Genomic DNA, 17,377 nt, shown 5'->3' with positions numbered 1-17,377 from the left:
CAGTGTGCTCCTTAAATTTCATAATAGAAACAAAATCTCACTGGCCATTTAATAATATTAACGAATTATGTCAAAATTTAAGATGTGAAATTGCACTGTAGCTATGTTTTTAAAAGAGACCTTACTTTGACAAATTTGCAGATGAAATGACAAAATGCTTAAGATGTTTTTAAAAAAAGAATATCCAGTAGAAGCGAGATTAAGGGGAGTGTAATTAAATAAGAGTTGCTGTTGTCAGTAAATGTTGAAGCTGTGAAATGAATACTTAGCAACTTATTTTACTATTCTTTCTATAGTTGGGTGTGTTTAAATTTTTCCGTGCTAAAAAAATTTAATCAAATGTTGTAAAATCTATTCAATTTAACAAAGTCCTAGTATCTCCTGCAGTGATCACTTTGGACCCTTCGGCCTACTTTCTTTTTTTTTTGGAAGTTCAATTTTTATTTAGTTGGTACAAGTGAGGCAGCACAGGGCTACCAAAGCCTTCAGAATGCTGGGCTCGCCACTTGTCCAAGGAACCACGGTTAGGGATGTATTTGACTCCATAGACATCTGGAATGAGGCACTTCTCAGCCACCATATCCTCAAACTCATCCACATTAAACTTGAAGCCCCATTCCTTGTAGATGTGGATCTTCTGGCGCCCAGAGAACTTGAATGTGGCCCTGTGTAAGGTCTCAATCACATGCTCCTTGTTTTGAAGCTTGGTGCGGATGGGCATGATAACCTGGACAATGTGGATTCTAGCCACTGTGCCTTGAGGTTTCCCAAAAGCACCTCGCATCCCAGTGTGGAGCCTAGTTTAGGGAGAGCAGAAATTAGCCAGGCCAGCAGCATTGAAAAGCAGCAAAAGGCTGTCTCCAAGGTCCCTTAGGGCAGCCTATACATACAATAGGCTGCAGACACTACCGAGGAGGCTTGCTGCTTGCAGCCATTGCACACCGGCCCCCACAAGGAGGAGGACGGTCGGCTTAATTGGCTGCAGTAGCCTACTTTCTATAGATATAAAATAAATGGAGAAAAATATTTCTTATAAGACTACAGATCAGCTTTATTATTATCCTTAAAGGGAAATTTCAAGAAACTTCTAAAAGGGAAAACAAGGAAAAGGACACAAGAACACAAGTAAAAGAGCTGACTTCTTTACTCACGGCGTTCAATGGAAAGTCCTAAGTTACTGAGACCACAGTGACAGGCCCAACCTGTGTCAGCCTTGGAAGGTCCAACAGCGAGGTTTCACCTGCCTTTCTCCTACCCCTCTGGCAAGGATGCCCAAGCTCCTGCGGACAGAAGGCTCTCCATATGGTCTGAACTTTCCTGGGCGACACAGTGACCTACAGAGTACTTCAACCATGGACACACATAAGTCATTGCCCCACCCCTTCCCTCGAGGTCTAACCTAACCAGAAAAACATTTGGAAGAGTGAGCTGAGGTGGGAGGCACTGCTGGTGAGTTCTTGGGGAGTCACCTTCACAAAGCTGTTGACCGCCATGATGGCCATGTCTGGCTGACTCTTGGCGTAGTTCATCAAGTAGAGGTACACGAGCTTCTTTAGTTCCAAGTTGTCAGTCTGCATACAGTTCACTACATCTGGAAAGAGAGAGCTGAAAATAGAGCCAAGTGAACAGAGGCTGATGCCAAGCAGTCTGACAGAACATAAAGCAGCGGCCTTAGTTTACAAAGTGACAAATATCCCCACAGGGTTAATTACTATGAAATAATTTACTAAAGAAATTGTAGTACTTGTCCCCAAAGGGCCTCCAAAAATAGATTTAAAAAAACTTCTATTTTGAAGAAACAGAGAGAGAAAAGTATGCGTCCTATCATTTGGCTGTCATAAGGAAACATGTCCAATCTACTTTCATCCATATCCCCAACACACTGTCCCCATCTCCATCCCCATCCCATCCAGCTGCTCAGGATTCTTTTATCAGGATTCATTTTTAAACAAATCTTTGCAACCATACATTTAATCTATTTTAGTTTACAGTCTTAGGAATTTTTTAAGAATCACAATGACACTTCATTTTAAAAATGTAACCATCTTATCACCGCAGTTCAAAGCACTTAGTACTCATAGTCCTACATCTTTGACCAGTGGAAGTTGGTTCAGTCGGCTCCAGAATCCGTGGGACACGTTCTACATTTTCAACAGCTTCCTTACCTTCTGGTACAGCACGATGTTTCATCCAAGAGCATTTTGCACTTTTCCTCTCCATGAAGCTTTCGCTCTCTCTTCACTTGCCTCACTTGCTGCCATCGAGGCAACACTACTCACAGTGACCCACTGTGGGTTTCTATGAACCTCGGAGCTGCTGGTGGTTTCTCACTGCGGACCACGTGGATCCCAGCCCAATGCACAACCACTACACTACCAGGGCTCCTGCTACCGGGGCTTAATAGTTGTTTTCCATTTACACATTCAGAAAAACAAGAATGTGAGTATCATTAAATCTAAAAGGAGCTTATATCTTTTAAGTTATAGTCATTTCATAATTACTTGTACCATTCTTCTAAAAAGCCACAGGAAAGAAACTTACGGTTCCATTCACAAAGTAGTACCTGAAGTTTAGAGTAAGAAAGGTACAGCTTACTGAATTTTAAAAAGTAGGCTGCCTTTAAAAAAATATAGGTTAACAATCATGTTATGGGAATTCAGCAATTAACCTTATCTCTAAGAGTTTATTAAAATCATTAGAAAATTTAAATACTAGTACAGAAATGTTAATGTACTTCTACTGAAAAAAAAATTACTGAAATAACTGGTGGCATGGGATAGCTTCTATTTACATAAAAACAGAGTCTCAAAATGGAAATGATTCATAAAAAGAGAGAGAGACCACAAGATAGAGAGATCCACTGCCTATCCAATGAGCCAATGACTCTGTCCTGGAAGGCAAACTCTCTTCTTAACTTGCACTGTCTAGAGTCTTCCTGGTGCAGTCAGGTAGCATTGAGCTGTTGGGAAACTGGTGAGTCAAACCCACCGGCCAGTCCACGGGAAAGAGGAGGCAGTCTGCTACCATAGAGGTCTAGTGCCGTAAGCACTAAGGACAGCTCGTTCGACTAAGGCAATGGCTCTCGTGTGGGTGGCCCTGGGCTTAGACTAGTCTCGTGTACACACAGCTAGCTAGTGAACACTCACTGAAGCGCTTGTCTACGAGCTCCAAACAGGAATGTTCTCTCCATTTCCCAGGCAACGCGCTCATGTCCAAACAACAACCACAAACCAGTAAGTAAATGTAAAGCGTTCCATCAAGAGCATTTCTAGGGTGTTAAATTATTTCATTCTAACAAGCGGCATAAGACTTAAGAACAAAGTCCTAGAGCAGTGGTTCTTAACCCGGGGCTCCAGCACCCGTTTCCCATGGTCTTAGGATCCTCTCTCCATCTCCAGGCCAGTCCGCCCACATACAGATACCCCACATATGTGTACCCTGAGTGAAGTCTGCTATCCAGGCTACACCACACTTCAAGACAAAATGTCATTGATTTGTCATTAGAAATAAATATTTTTTTAAAAAGAAATATTTCACAATGTATAATTACATAGTGTTTTTGGGATTCATCACCATGCATTATGTTCAATTTGTAACAATGAAAATATATCCTGTATATCAGATACTAACATCATGATTCATCACAGTAGCAAAATGACAGTGATGAAGTAGCAATGAAAATAATGCTATGGTTGGGGATCCCCACCACGTGAGGAGCTGTCTGAAAGGGTCGCGGCTTTGGGAAGGTTGAGAACCCCTGCCCTCGAGGCAGATACTGTTAGTACCATCTCCAACGTTACACACCTGTACTGTTGATGTGACAGTTACTAGTTACTCGTGGCTACTGAGCAATGTGGCTAGTGTGAACTGAGATGCGATAGCAACGTAAAACATACTGGATTTTGAAGACTTCATAGGAAAAATAATGGCAAACACTTCAATGTTTTATACTGATTACATGTTAAAATGAACCGTTTGTATATAATCTTCTGGTTTTTTTTTTAAACAGGATAGCGCGAACGCAGTCCCCCACCACCACAAATTATGCAGTCGAGTTTCCCACATTTGGGGAAATCGCAGGGGTCAGCACACGCGGAGTGCAATGGGTGAGCCTCGCCCTGGGAAAACCACCTTCGTGATCCTGGTATCTCCCCTGCCAGGTAAGTATTGTATATAATTTTTAAAATAAAATATTAATATAACCTTCATTAGATTCTTTTTATTCTTTTATTGTGGCTATTAGGAAATTTTCTATTACAAATGTGGTTCAAATTAATTTGAAATAGAAAGCATTAAACTAGGTTACTTGCAAGGGAGAATGAACTACGATGATCTATAAATGGCTAATCTTTATTCTATTTCTCTAAGCTTTACCTTCCTAGGCACAGTTTAAATCCATCTCTTTCAAGGAGGGTTTTTCACAATTCCAATTTACGTGACTCTTTTTTTAACAGTTTTGTTGACATGACTTATGTAGAATACAACTCAATGGTTTAATCACATTAAAAGTTAGACGTACGTGACTTTCTAAGAACTCTCATTGCCCTTAACATATTTTAACACGTAATTATATAACTTACTACTTCCTAATTTTTCAGTGTGAGTCTCTTCAATTAGACCATGCACTGCCACAAGGCTGAAACATAAACTGCCCCTTGGTACAGTGCGAGGCACAGAAAAAGCTACAGGCAGTTCAGATTTACCAAACATACGATAGGAGTTTTTAACTTTTCTGTAAGATACAAAAACAAGCTTGAGACTCAACAGTCTAGGAGAGAACCCTGTTGACTTTTAGCAGTTCATTTGTTCCAGGGCTCTCAATCTAGATGTCCCTCGGCAAAACCAAATAGACTTTTGGTGATCAAATAGATCATGAGTAGGCAACGACGCCTAATTTTTTTTGTAAGCCATGAGCTAAAAATGATTCTTCAGATAACACTTATAATCTATTTGATAATAGATAATACGAACTTTGGGATCCAATTAAACAAATGTTATCTTTCCCCCACTCAAGCAACTATTAGCAAACTGAATGAAACAGTACACTAAAGAGATTATACACCAAATGGAATTTTACCAAGAATGCCAGGGTGGTTCCACGCAAGAAAATGAATGTAATACAACAAATGAATATAAAAAGGAGATCTGCACAAAATATACAGAAAAGGTACTTTGACAAAGATGCACATGATCATTTCAAATGATACAGAAAGGTATTTTGACAAAAATCCAACGTCCTTTCATGATAAAAAACACTCTGAATACTAGGAATAGAAGGGAAATTCCTCAACATGTAGTTAATGTAATTCATATCACTGAATTTTACACCTTAAAAATAACTAAAAAGGCAATTTTGGTTATATGTTTATTTTAGCATAATAAAGATTATACATAATTGTTTGCTTTCTTTTTTCACCAATATTGCCTTCTCGCCAACTAACCCTAAATTAATGTACCACCTGGCCCTTTACAGAAAAGTTTACTGCCGTCTGAGAGGGACGGCCAGAAAATGTTAATTTAGAACCACACATGACTATGTGCTCACACACAAAACTGTAACAAAACCTACTTCAGAACACGGGCCCTCGGTGCCTGGGACCTCACACTGCAATCCCGCCACCGTTTCCACCCGGGATCCCCGCTTGCTTAGGGAGGGGCACTCAGCTTTTCATTGCAGGAGCACTTGCACCCTTAAGAGTGCTTCTGTTACACAGGTGCACATGTCAATACAGTGAGGAAGGCACATGCCTTACCTAGTGTTACACAGACTAGTTTGACCTCATGGACCATATGAAATACCTGGAACACAGACGATCCTCTTTTCCAAAACGTTTTGCTAATTTACAGAAACAAACCAAGACCAAATGGATTTTGTTCACATCGATCTTCTTCTTGAATTCAGCATCTGAATGTGGAGTTGTACAGTAGAGGGCACTGGCATGACCCACCTAAGGAATATGTGAGCTCCTAGCTCTCAGTATATTTTTATCATTTCTAAAACTACTCAACCAACCAACTGTAACTGTGCCCGCTCTCAGGAGGGTTATGCTAGGTCTGTCTGAAGCAGAATCAGACTCGCCTCACTCTTACAAAAATAAAAGACTATTAACATAAAAGCAACCATGCCTCTTCGTCATGTTTCTAGTGGAACAAACTCATTCTTACTGGTTCTGTAATCAATACAGTTTTAATGGAAAAGCAGGAGAGGCCACCAGATGGGGTGGGGTCTGATGACCACGAGATGATGTGGTGAGTCTTACCTAACATCCTTTCCCACGGTCATTGCAGCGATCACTTTCTTCACAGCCTCCTTCCTCTTCTCTTTCTTCTCATTGTTGAGCTCAGCCTTTAATTCAAAGATTTCTCCTACAAAACAGAGAACAACTGTGTGTGATTGCAGGACCAAATAACGAATGAGAGCTGGGGCACAGACAGTCATATCAGCAAGATTCTAAGCCTTAAAATGTTGCCGGACCCACTGAGAAAGACAACACCAATGACCTTTAAAACTCATCTTTTTTTTTTTAAACCCATCTTAAGTTAGGCCAAGGAAGGTACAATCAGGCCTTTAGAAACTTTAAGAGTGAGAAAAGGCAAATCTTAGCCAACCTCACTAGGGAATGAACTGATATCCATCAAAAGTCTGAGATGCTGAGAAGAAAATAAATGCAAGCAGAAGACAAAGCATTTTAAAACCAGAAGAGATTCAGGGTTCTTCATTCACACACACCTTACCTTTACAGATAAAGAACATCACAGGATGAGTTAATGACAGAACTGGGTTTAACTGTGTTGACTCTCCAATCCAGAGATTTCCAACCTGGGCCACACTCGTCCTAACCACGACGTACTTAAACCTCACAATCCTAAGGCTCTGCACTAGACCAAATAAGTCAAAGTATCTACGAGAACTCTTCAGTTCATATCTGGAAGCGCCAAATGATTCTAACACAGTCAAATGTAAGAACCACTGGTCTAATCAATATCTTATAAAGTTAACAGGCTTTAAGGTCCCATCCTAGTCAATTAATCTAACAAGAATAATATTTGTGAAGCTTAAGGATGGTACCAAGCAGTCTTCCTAAAATTACAATCTTGAATAACTGCTCAGGTCCTGACCTATGAGGTACTTTCGGCTAATCTATTCTAAGGTGCAGAGCTCCAGGATTACCCAGCTTCAGGAAGCTGGAGCTGAAGGTCAGAAAAAGAGAAGCTTACTCAAGAAAGTAAAAAGATAATTTATAGATTGGAAGACAACTTTTCTGCACCACATATCAGGTTATCTAAAAAATATCTACAACTTCTACAACATAATAAAAATATGAACAGCCTAATCAAAAAATGGAAACGGGACCTACACGGACAGTTCAAATGATCAATGACCATATGAAAAGACACAGAACATCATTAGCCACTACCTACCACCATAGACTCCATCCAACTGATACAAATTCTACAGGACAGCGTAAACTGCCCCACAGGGTTTCCCAGACTGTAATTTAGGGGACTAAACAGCCTCATCTTCCTCCTGCAGAGCACATTATGGATTCAAATACCTGACCTTGCAGTTACCCCCAAATGTCTCACTCATTGCCCCAACAAGCCTCTTTTAAGTCACCATTCTACACCAACCCACTGGCATGGCTTCAATCCTGACTCAGCAATCCGACCTAGGCCTGAACATCTTTCTGAGTGCACGGAGGCTCATCTTTCTCCCTCCCAGAAGGAAATGGCCTTGAAACTCTAATAACCTTGGGGACAGTAGCCCAATGCTTATCCAACAATCCCACCAGGGCTCAACCACAACCTTATCTCCTCATCCCTTTAAGAACAGCAGTGATCCTGAAGATCCTGGTATAGCAAATTAGGATGAAGAAATCATATAGTGCTTAGCTATCACAAAGAAAAACACCTGAGGTATTACTGGCTTGTCTAAGTGAGCTGCTCGTTAAATGCACACAGAAGCAGCATACCAGCCTGTGTGATCCTAGGATTATAACAAAACCCAAGACCAGAGAAGGGAACTGTATTGAAGCCTAAATTCTGAGCATCTAGTTTGCAGAAAGTTATGGATGCCAGAGTAAGACCAAAATCCATTTATACAGTTTCCACACTTAATCTTAGTAAAACACTTCTGACCATTGACCAGGGATAAGAATGGTTTTACCCTCGGGCAAAGAGCACTAGAAAGTGGAATAATGCAGATTTAATAAAGTTAAAAATTAGTATCTTGTCATTTGGTCCCCCTTTTGACTCCTTTTAAATTTGTTTTAGTTTTTATTATATTTTGCTTTCTTTTGATAGAGGTTTTCCTGTGTTTTACTTTGTTTTTGGAGGGGTGGGAAGGGCTGTATGATTTTCTTCATATGAAATCTAGGTTCAATAAATCTATAGAAACAGTTAACTGTGAGGACCTGATGCCAAGGGCTTAAGTGGAGAGCAAATGTTTTGAGAATGATGAGGGCAATGAATGTACAAATGTGCTTTACACAACTGATGTATACATGGACTGTGATAAGAGTTGTATGAGCCCCTAATAAAACAACTAAAAAGAGAAACAGTAAGTGGATTACAGTTGTTTAGGACTATGGCAGGGGAGGTAAATGAGGAAAGAAGGAGATAATAAACATCATTACAAGAATAAACAAAATGTTTTAAAATTGGTTGTGGTGATGATTGAATACCTTTTTAAAGATTTTAAAGGGGAGGGAGGGGAAAAAATGAGGAGCTGATACCAAAGGCTCACGTAGAAAGCAAATGTTTTGAGAATGTGATGGCAACAAATGTACAAGTGTGTTGACACGATGGATGGATGGGCTGTGATGAGTTGGGTTTTACAAGCCCCCAATAAAAATTTTTAAAAAACAGCACAGCCAGAAAAACTAGGCTCTCTAGACTAACTCCTATGTTGCCAATCTTCAGGTCTCTGGGTTCCCGTTATTAATTTCTGGGAAAAAGAAAGGACCGACACCAAATTTCAGAAAGAGAATTCAGAGCAGCAGCAACAGTAGCAGAACTAAACTGGATGCAACCAAGATTATGCCAGCAGTATCTGCTTAAAGAGTGATGTTCTGCTAACAGTCTGAGTGGGTGTTGCAAGAAGCAAAAGGAACACAGTCTTAACATGTTTTTAAATGTCATTTTTTACCCAGCAGCGATTCAATCTGTAAGTCTCAAATTTTAATAAATCTCTGAATGTACACAAAAAAAATTACCAGGGAAACCTAACAAGAAAAGGCTTACAAACGTAGGTAAAGTTTAATTACATCTCACAATAAATGTAAAGAATCTCTTGTTGATTTGAGCAGTTAAAGTGTTAACAGAAATCAAGAATGTGCACTCTTCGGAATGGGCAGAAGCTGAGAGCTGGAAATGAGGACACTCCATAAAATCACTGGCCCGTGCTTTCAGAGTATGACACAATCACGAAGGCCACTGAGGAATGACCAGACATATAGAGCACATGGTCCTGAACGAGAGAGATCCCTGACCGAGGGCTACATTTGTCCAACGGCCATGAATGAACCTTTGAATACGATCTAATGTGCCAATATTTAATTTCCTGAATATGATAAAAGCATTGTGGTTATGTAAGAGAATTCCTTTGTTTTTAAAAGATATATACGCAGGCACCTTTCGGGCTAAAGAGGCACGAACCCTTTCTATGACATTATCAGAGAAAAAATTACACATATATTAAAGAGTACAATATGATAAATGTGGCAAAATACTAATATTTGGAGAATTCTGATTTCTTTTAGATCAAAATCATTTGAAAATTAGAGTGCAAAAAATTACACGAAGACAAAAGAAGGAGCATTAACGTTTTCTAAGACGTTCAAGCCTCGCCTGTCTTGTGCTTTCGGCACGGAGAGCTCCCCGTGTGAGTTCCTCGTGTGTATTAGATCCCTGCTGAGCCTGTCCATGATGTGCACGTCTGAAGATTTGGGGCTAGTCTTCTACCATGATTATCAAATAACCTCAAAGCTTTGAACAGGAGGGTCCATGCTCTTTTTGTAATACTTTATTTTATTTTTTATGAAAACAGACACGGCAAAACCATACTTACCTTTTTTATTCGTTGTGAAGTACTTGGAGTCAGTCATGGTTTGGGATCTTTAATGTGCACCTACATTAAAAACAACAAAAAAATGTCTTTATCCAAATTACATACGCCTACCAAGGCATCCAATTTATAATTTAAGTTAAAACCCTAAAACCCATGCATACCACACTCAGCAATTCCAGGGAAACAAAGGAAACTAAGATAGTAAGTCCTGGGACCTTTAAATAACCTCATGAATGGCTTATCTATTGGTATCTCCTTATCCAGAGGAAAGAGGAGTGGAAAAAGTCAAAGATGCAAGGAAATAATCAACCCAAGGAACTGATGGACACACAAACACCAGCCTACTGCTGGGTTCTGAGACCAGAAGCAGACGGTACACAGCTACCCTTACCAAGTGTTCTGTGAAGAAAGTCTTGGATAAAGTGGGAGAGAACTGCTGAACAAAACTCGAAATCATAAAAGACCAAACTTACAAAGACTGACTGGAACTCCCTAGGGCAGCAGTTCTCAACCTGTGGGTTGCGACCCCTTTGGGGGTCGCCTAAGACCATGGGAAAACATATTTCCCATGGTCTTAGGAACCGAGACACCGCTCCTCTACCCGCCTCCAGGTGGGTCCGCCCACTGCACATACGCCCACATACGAGTACCCGGCATGAAGACTGTTACCATGCTACAAGACAAAATTTCATTTGTCATTAGAAATAAATATTTCACAACATATGACATATTGTTTTGTGATTCATAACCATGCTTTCATTATGTTGTTTGTAACAATGAAAATACATCCTGCCTATCAGATATTTACATTACAATTCCTAACAGTAGCAAAATTACAGCTATGAAGTAGCAACAAAAACAATTTTATGGTTGGGGTCACAACATGAGGAACTGTGTGAGAGGGTCGCGGCATGAGGAAGGCTGAGAACCACTGCCCTGGACTATGGTCCTTGGGCTTTTTAGCCAATCCTTTAGGTCTTGAACTGAATTTCTCCTGGGGCTCAATTTTCAGCCAAACAATAGACAGGAGAACAAGAATTAAGGTTGAGACTGGGATACACATTTCTTTAGGTGTTAGCACAAGTTCTGACACTCTGAACTCTAGAACAAATATCTCATTGTTTTGCCTTGTTTTTAACTGAAAACAAATATTTTTATTCTCTGGGCTCACTCTTGGGCAAAGTGTACTGTGTATTCCCTGAGAACACTGAATATAAGTTGTTGGAAGTAATAAATTAATAATTATTACCAATTTCAGAACAGACTTTCTGGCACCTGCCCATTACTGTCTGATCAATTCAACATGAGTAATACATGTGGACAAACTTCAATAATAACACATTTAACCAAAAACATAGTAAATATGGATCTGAGAGAAAAGACCTAAACAACAAATTAATTTATGTAGTTAGAAAAGAAATAAGAAAAAAATATATATCTGGGTTAAATATTATCAAATAATCTCAAAGCTTTACTTTTATCTGTAAAATGTGCTAACACTGGACAATCAAATGGAAATCAGATTCAGTTGCTATCATCTTTCTAATCATGCACTTATTATCTACAGTCCTGTAAAAAGTTACACAGGCTATTCTAGAATCTCCCTAAACCGCCTTGCTACAAGATGTTGGCTAGGAGCACTGGTGGCACAGTGGTTACGCACTGAACTGCTAACTTCAAGTCAGCAGTTCGAAACCACCAGCCGCTCTGCAGGAGAAAGACTAGGCGTTCTGCTGCCTGAAGGAGTTACAGACTGGACTCTCAGAAGGATGGTGCTACCCTGGACTGTGGGTCCCTATGAGTTAGCAGTGAGAGGGGGGTAGCAGGGGGAGTTGGATAGAACTCATAAGTATCATTATTTAAATGTTTTTATATTTTTGCAATTAAAAATTAGCTGGCATCAAATGCTTTTCTTATTGCACTATTTTCATAATGCTTTCCTGGTAAAAATGTAAATCATTTTATAATCACTTCATCCATTCACAACGTAAACTAAGTGTGAAGTAGACAAAGAGAAGTACATACTTCACATAACAGACCTAGATTAAGCCCAAGGTTGGCTTCTGTGCACTTGCATATACAAACAAACAAAAACAGTACACAGGGATGCTTAGTAGCGCTTCAAAGAGGGTGGAGGGTCAAAGTTAAAGTCCATTACAGTCTGCCTCCAATGTTATTATGCCATTCTAAATCCAATCATCCAAATGAAGAAGATTTCATAACAAAATCAGTTGGAAATTTTCCCTCCATTTTGAAAGAGAGCACATACATAACTGTTCTGCTATTTAAAGCTCTCATATTCACACACAGTAAATTCTCAAAAGGAATTTTCCCCACCATCTATTCAATATATAATTGGCCTCGTCTCAGTGAAGCTTTATTAGTAGCACATACATATTATAACCTCTCCTAAGTATTTTATCAGAAAGGTCTATGTTTCTTCCCCATTCGATGTGGTCACTGAGTATTCTGTACTAGAGAATAATGTACCCAAGGAAAACAAATACCCCTAGTGGTTAGGTGCCAATTTCAACTCAGCCACCTCAGCTAACAGGGAACAACTTCTGGCCCACACAGTTTTCCTGCTCCAATCTTTACCACAGCCAGCCAAGTCTTTCTCTTGGGTGGGTTGAATCACGAACCAGTTGGTTAGGGACCAATTATACTTAACTGTCATGCCACCAGGCTCTTTAGCATCCCTAGACACCCCATATAAAAGTCACAAAAACTCATGCCCTTAAGAGCAGGGAGAAACATACCACTCTCTTAGCTCACACTGCTATAAACAAATGAAATAGTTCTTATCCATATTGGCAGAGAAACCTTGTACTGTCACTTCCTGCCTTAAGCCAAAAGAAATTCCCAGGAAACAAGAACACAAACAGTCCATACAAATGATGGTGGTCGGCCAACACTATGAAGGAACTAAATGTCACTCAACAGTTTGCCTTACAGTGGCTTGCTGTTATTTCTATTTCACCTCAATTAAAAGTATACTCTTAAAAAATACTCTTTCAAAGGGTGAGGGAGGATACATTTAATTACACCCCAAGATGGTATGGTCAGTCTCCCAAATATGGGATGATGAAAACTGGTATCTGCATTAGAAGCCACAAAAAGTAGCCATGATGGAGTCTGGGGCACGGGCAGGATCAATGTGTTGAAGAGCTTCAAAGAGCAAGCTGCTCTTGGGGAGTAGGTAAAAAAAGGCTGCTGAGACCTTGGCTGTCCCGGAGGTGAGCATGCTACCATGAAATGTACCTGACTCCTTTACTTTATCTTCTCTCCTACCTTTCCTGTTGTCTGACTTTACTATAGTGTTTATATGTTATAGCTGTACAATTGTGCCTACGGACCCCCCCACAATTGTCAGAGGCTGGTTACTCTGACACACTTTGAGGCTCCAATTCAGGCAATCTTTCTAACCAATCAAACCAGACATCCCAATCCCTAGCTATTATTCCAGGAAAGCAAAATATGGCTTAGGGTATTGTGAAATCTGCCACAAAGTACACACTCTCACCTACTTGTCTCAGCCAGTGTGACATCACTAAATCAGTCCAGAGGAGACCTTCCTGCACAGAACTATAAGGTTAGATTTAACTTACCCTAGTTACTACCAAATACAGGTTGTGAAAATCCCTGAGAAAAATTGAGCAAAAAACAAGATTGATAAACTGAGTTGAATAAAGTCAGGAAAAAAATTAACAGAAACTAATTTCAAATCGCTCTGTAAGAAATGGCAGTTTATACAAAAAGAAAGAAAATGATTAGGGCAAAGAATGTACAGATATGCTTTATACAATTGATGTATGTATATGCATGGATTGTGATAAGAGTTGTATGAGCCCCGAATAAAATGTTTTTAAAAAAAAGAAATGGCAGTTTAAATAGTTTGTGAAGTCACTAAGCCTTTTAAAAAAACCTCCATAAGGTCTAGACAAAGACATGTACATGCAAATATATATAGGAGGATGGGGAAATAGATCTATGTGTCTATATTTATAGGTCAAGTATTAAGGTGGCGGAAGGACCTTGGGCCTCTACTCAAACACTCCCTCAATGCATGAATACCTTCTTTTATTAAATTGGAACTCTATGATGCTCACTCTCCCGACACAATGGCTAGAGCCAAAGTGGGTGAACAAGTAAATGTAGTGAAGAAAGCTGGTGATGCCTGGCTATCAAAAGAGATAGTGTCTGGGGTCTTAAAGGCTTGAAGGTGAACAAGCGGCCATCTAGCTCAGAAGCGAAAAAGTCCACATGGAAGAAGCACACCGGCCAGTGCGATCACGAGGTGCCAAGGGACCAGGTATAAGGCATCATGCAAAAAAAAAGATATAAGTGTGTGTATGTATGTGTATATATGTGTATATGTATATATGTATATATATACCATATTAAATAAAGGGGGAAGTGCAGAGTGGAGACCCAAGGCCCAAGTGTCGGCCACTGGAGATCCCCTCATAGAGGGGTTTAGGAGAGGAGATGGGTTAATTAGGGTGTGAGGTAGTACCAATGAAGAACACAGCTTTCCCCCAGATCCTGGATGCTTCCTCCCCCCAACTACCATGATCCGAATTCTACCTTGCAGGGCTGGATAGGGCAGAGGCTGTACACTGGTACATATGAGGGCTGGAGGTACAGGGAATCCAGGGTGGATGATACCTTCAGGACCAAGGGTGTGAGGGACGATGCTGGGAGAGTGGAGGGTGAGTGGGTTGGAAAGGGGGAACTGATTACAAGGATCCACATGTGACCTCTTCCCTGGGAGAGGAACAGCAGAGAAGGGGGGGAAGGGAGACTCCGGATAGGGCAAGATAGGACAAAATAACGATGTATAAATTACCAAGGGCACATGAGGGAGGGGGAAAAGGGGAGGGAGGGGGAAAAAAAAAACACAAAAAAAACCCTCCATATTGGAAAAACTAGCCAAAGAGCTAACCAGATCCTAAAGCAGAAAGGTCATTCCAGTAACTTTTCATTAAAAGGTTAAGAAATCCCAAGTTCATTTCTAACCCTATATTCACTAATAATGCAAAGCCAATAGCATGCATAGGTACCATTTAACTTTTAACAAAATACAATAGGATCTTAGGAACGAAAACTTGCGACTTCTATTTCAATGTGAAAGAATACCAACCTATTTGTTAAAATGATACAGTAAGAAAAAGCCCCAAAAGTTTTAGATCCATTCCATTTTTTAACAGAAATGCCAGTAAACTGCGGAAAACTTAAGGCTTGAAGGGAAGAAGTTAAGAAGGTGATTCTGGCCAACATGCTAACTAACTCCTTCTTGGTTCAGCCTGGTATAAACCAATGCCTAAAATGTGATGCTGAATGTGCTTAAGGAGACAAGGATGGGAGAATTGGACATACTTGAATGTCTACACTCGGTCAGAATATTAGCCTTCTACTACTTTTACCATCCAACTTGCAGTGCGGCTGTTTGCACAAAGCACCAGCTTTTCGGCTTCCTTGCGGAGTTTCAATTGTGAGGAGACCAGCAAACAGTTCTCACCTTCCCTCCACACTTAGTCACCGGCGGCGGCATGTGTTACACGTTTCCTTGTACCGTTCCAGCTTCTTCCTCTACTGCTTTCTATTATTACTTTTCTAAGTGTCCCCGGAGGCGAAGCAATTCAAGTACCCGAGGGCGATAATTCATAATGAAACGGCTCCTCAAGACAACCAGCCTCTCCCTGCCTCAGTCTGCCTTTTTTGGGGAGCTTCTTGTGCTCTCCTCTACCTTTTCCTAGTCAACGGCAATGGATGTGAGACGGATGCTTGGCATCTTAAAAACCCTGGCTGCTTACCGCGCCAGATTCCGGGAGCAGCCACCTAGAGCCAGGGGAGTCAGGAAAAGCCAGGACCGGCCTCAAAAAACTAACAGCACGAAGGCATCCGTTGGCTGCAAAGAATTTGGAAGTAACAGGAAGTTCCAGTTTTTTCACTCCCTTAACCTACCGCCTTATCGAAGCCAGGTCATTCCTAAACCAGAAGGATTCAGAAAAGCAAGAAGAACGAAAATGAACGCGTCGGTCTAAGAGTAAGCCCCACCGCGGGCCAAACTTCGGGAGGTTTGCTTTCTTGCTCCCCCGTCTACGGAATTCCGGGGGAGACGTTCCTCCATTACGAGGTGGGGACTGGAGTTTCTTTCTCCCGAGCGAACGGGCCGAGCCTGGGGGTGGGGGGGTGGGGGGTCCCTGCTCCCTGGGGCTCCCCGACCTCGTCCCAGCCCCTCCGAGCCCCGCGGCGACGCCCGCCCGCCGGCCGGCGAGGACCAAGAGGGAAGGTTCGGCCCACGGCTCTGCCCGCCACACCCCTGGCCCTCGGGCCTCCAAACTCGGCGGCCGGCCGCGGGCAGGGGAGCGTCGCCCACACCCTCGGCGACACCCCACCCCGCACCCCTCCCGGGCCACACCCGAGGATTCCCTCGCCCCACCCCGGCCAGTGCGGAGGAGTCCCCCTCAGCAAACGGCGACTCCAGCCGGCTCCCTCCGCCCTCCACGGCCCCGCTCCCAGGCCTCCTTCCCCGCGGCCGGGAGCCCAGCGCGCTCCCTCCCAGTTGACGAGGGACGCGGCCCGGGGCCGGCGGCCGCGCTCACCGAAGGCAAGGGCGGGGGCGGCGGGGCAGCCGGCGAGCACGGCCCGGGCGGTGGTGGAATGGTTTCCTGCCCGTCACGGTTCCTCCTCCAGATGTAAGCCACTGCGCAAAACCCGCTTTGCCAGGGACAAAGATGGCGGACCGGAAGTGCTGACGTCCGGGAGCCTGGGCGTGTACGTCATCGGCGTGCGCGGGGCACCGGGGAGCCCCGTGGGACCGTCGCCCTGGAGACGGGCGGGCGGGCGGAAGGCCTCGGGCGGAAGCCGGGAGAGGCCCGCAGACCGGCGCCCCGGCGGCTGTTGAGTCTGAAGGGATATGGCAAATGTACACCATAGTCTCGGGATTTAGTTCCTCACACAAGAGTTCTCTGGAAGACTTACACATAGAGCGAGTGAAATATCCTGTTTCTCCCTTTAAAAAAAACACAACTCGCGGAGGGAGGGTGGGGTGGAGAGGGGGAACCGATTACGGGCATCCACATGTAACCTCCCCCCTGGGGGCATGGACAACAGAAACGTGGGTGAAGGGAGACGTCGGACAGTGTAAGATACGGCAAAATGATTTATAAGTTATCAAGGGTTCATGAGGGAGAGGAGTGGGGACGGAGGGGGTAAAATGAGCTGATGGCAGGGGCTTGAGAGCAAGTGTTTGGAGAATGATGAGGGCAGCAAATGTACACATGTGCCTTACACAATTGATGG

At 42.3% G+C, this 17,377-nt stretch overlaps 1 protein-coding gene and 2 non-coding genes across 8 annotated transcripts in view; all 3 read right to left on the bottom strand.

Annotated features, from left to right (window-relative positions):
- AP2B1 (adaptor related protein complex 2 subunit beta 1) overlaps positions 1-16,832 on the bottom strand; it is a 129,245-nt gene extending 112,413 nt beyond the window's left edge. For 2 of the 6 annotated variants that reach the window (XM_075561410.1, XM_075561416.1), the window contains exons 1-4: positions 16,678-16,832; positions 10,070-10,129; positions 6,261-6,366; positions 1,470-1,605 (exon numbers count right to left, since the gene is read on the bottom strand). In XM_075561410.1, the coding sequence (XP_075417525.1) occupies positions 1,470-1,605; positions 6,261-6,366; positions 10,070-10,106 (279 nt within the window). In that variant the 5' untranslated portion in view covers positions 10,107-10,129; positions 16,678-16,832. Of the gene's footprint in view, positions 1-1,469; positions 1,606-6,260; positions 6,367-10,069; positions 10,130-15,590; positions 15,730-15,885; positions 15,906-16,036; positions 16,186-16,514; positions 16,583-16,677 lie in introns of those variants that run through there. The other 4 variants (XM_075561411.1, XM_075561414.1, XM_075561415.1 and 1 more) reach the window with 4 other exon arrangements.
- LOC142460493 (small nucleolar RNA SNORA70) lies at positions 853-985 on the bottom strand. Its single transcript, XR_012786687.1, has one exon. It is a non-coding gene; the product is annotated as a small nucleolar RNA SNORA70 (small nucleolar RNA).
- On the bottom strand, positions 4,005-4,168 carry LOC142460634 (U1 spliceosomal RNA). Its single transcript, XR_012786806.1, has one exon. It is a non-coding gene; the product is annotated as a U1 spliceosomal RNA (small nuclear RNA).
- Positions 16,833-17,377: the final 545 nt, after the last annotated feature.

This window comes from Tenrec ecaudatus, chromosome 10 (genome assembly GCF_050624435.1).
Source record: "Tenrec ecaudatus isolate mTenEca1 chromosome 10, mTenEca1.hap1, whole genome shotgun sequence".
NCBI lineage: Eukaryota > Metazoa > Chordata > Mammalia > Afrosoricida > Tenrecidae > Tenrec > Tenrec ecaudatus.
This window is presented reverse-complemented; position numbering and strand designations above follow the sequence as displayed.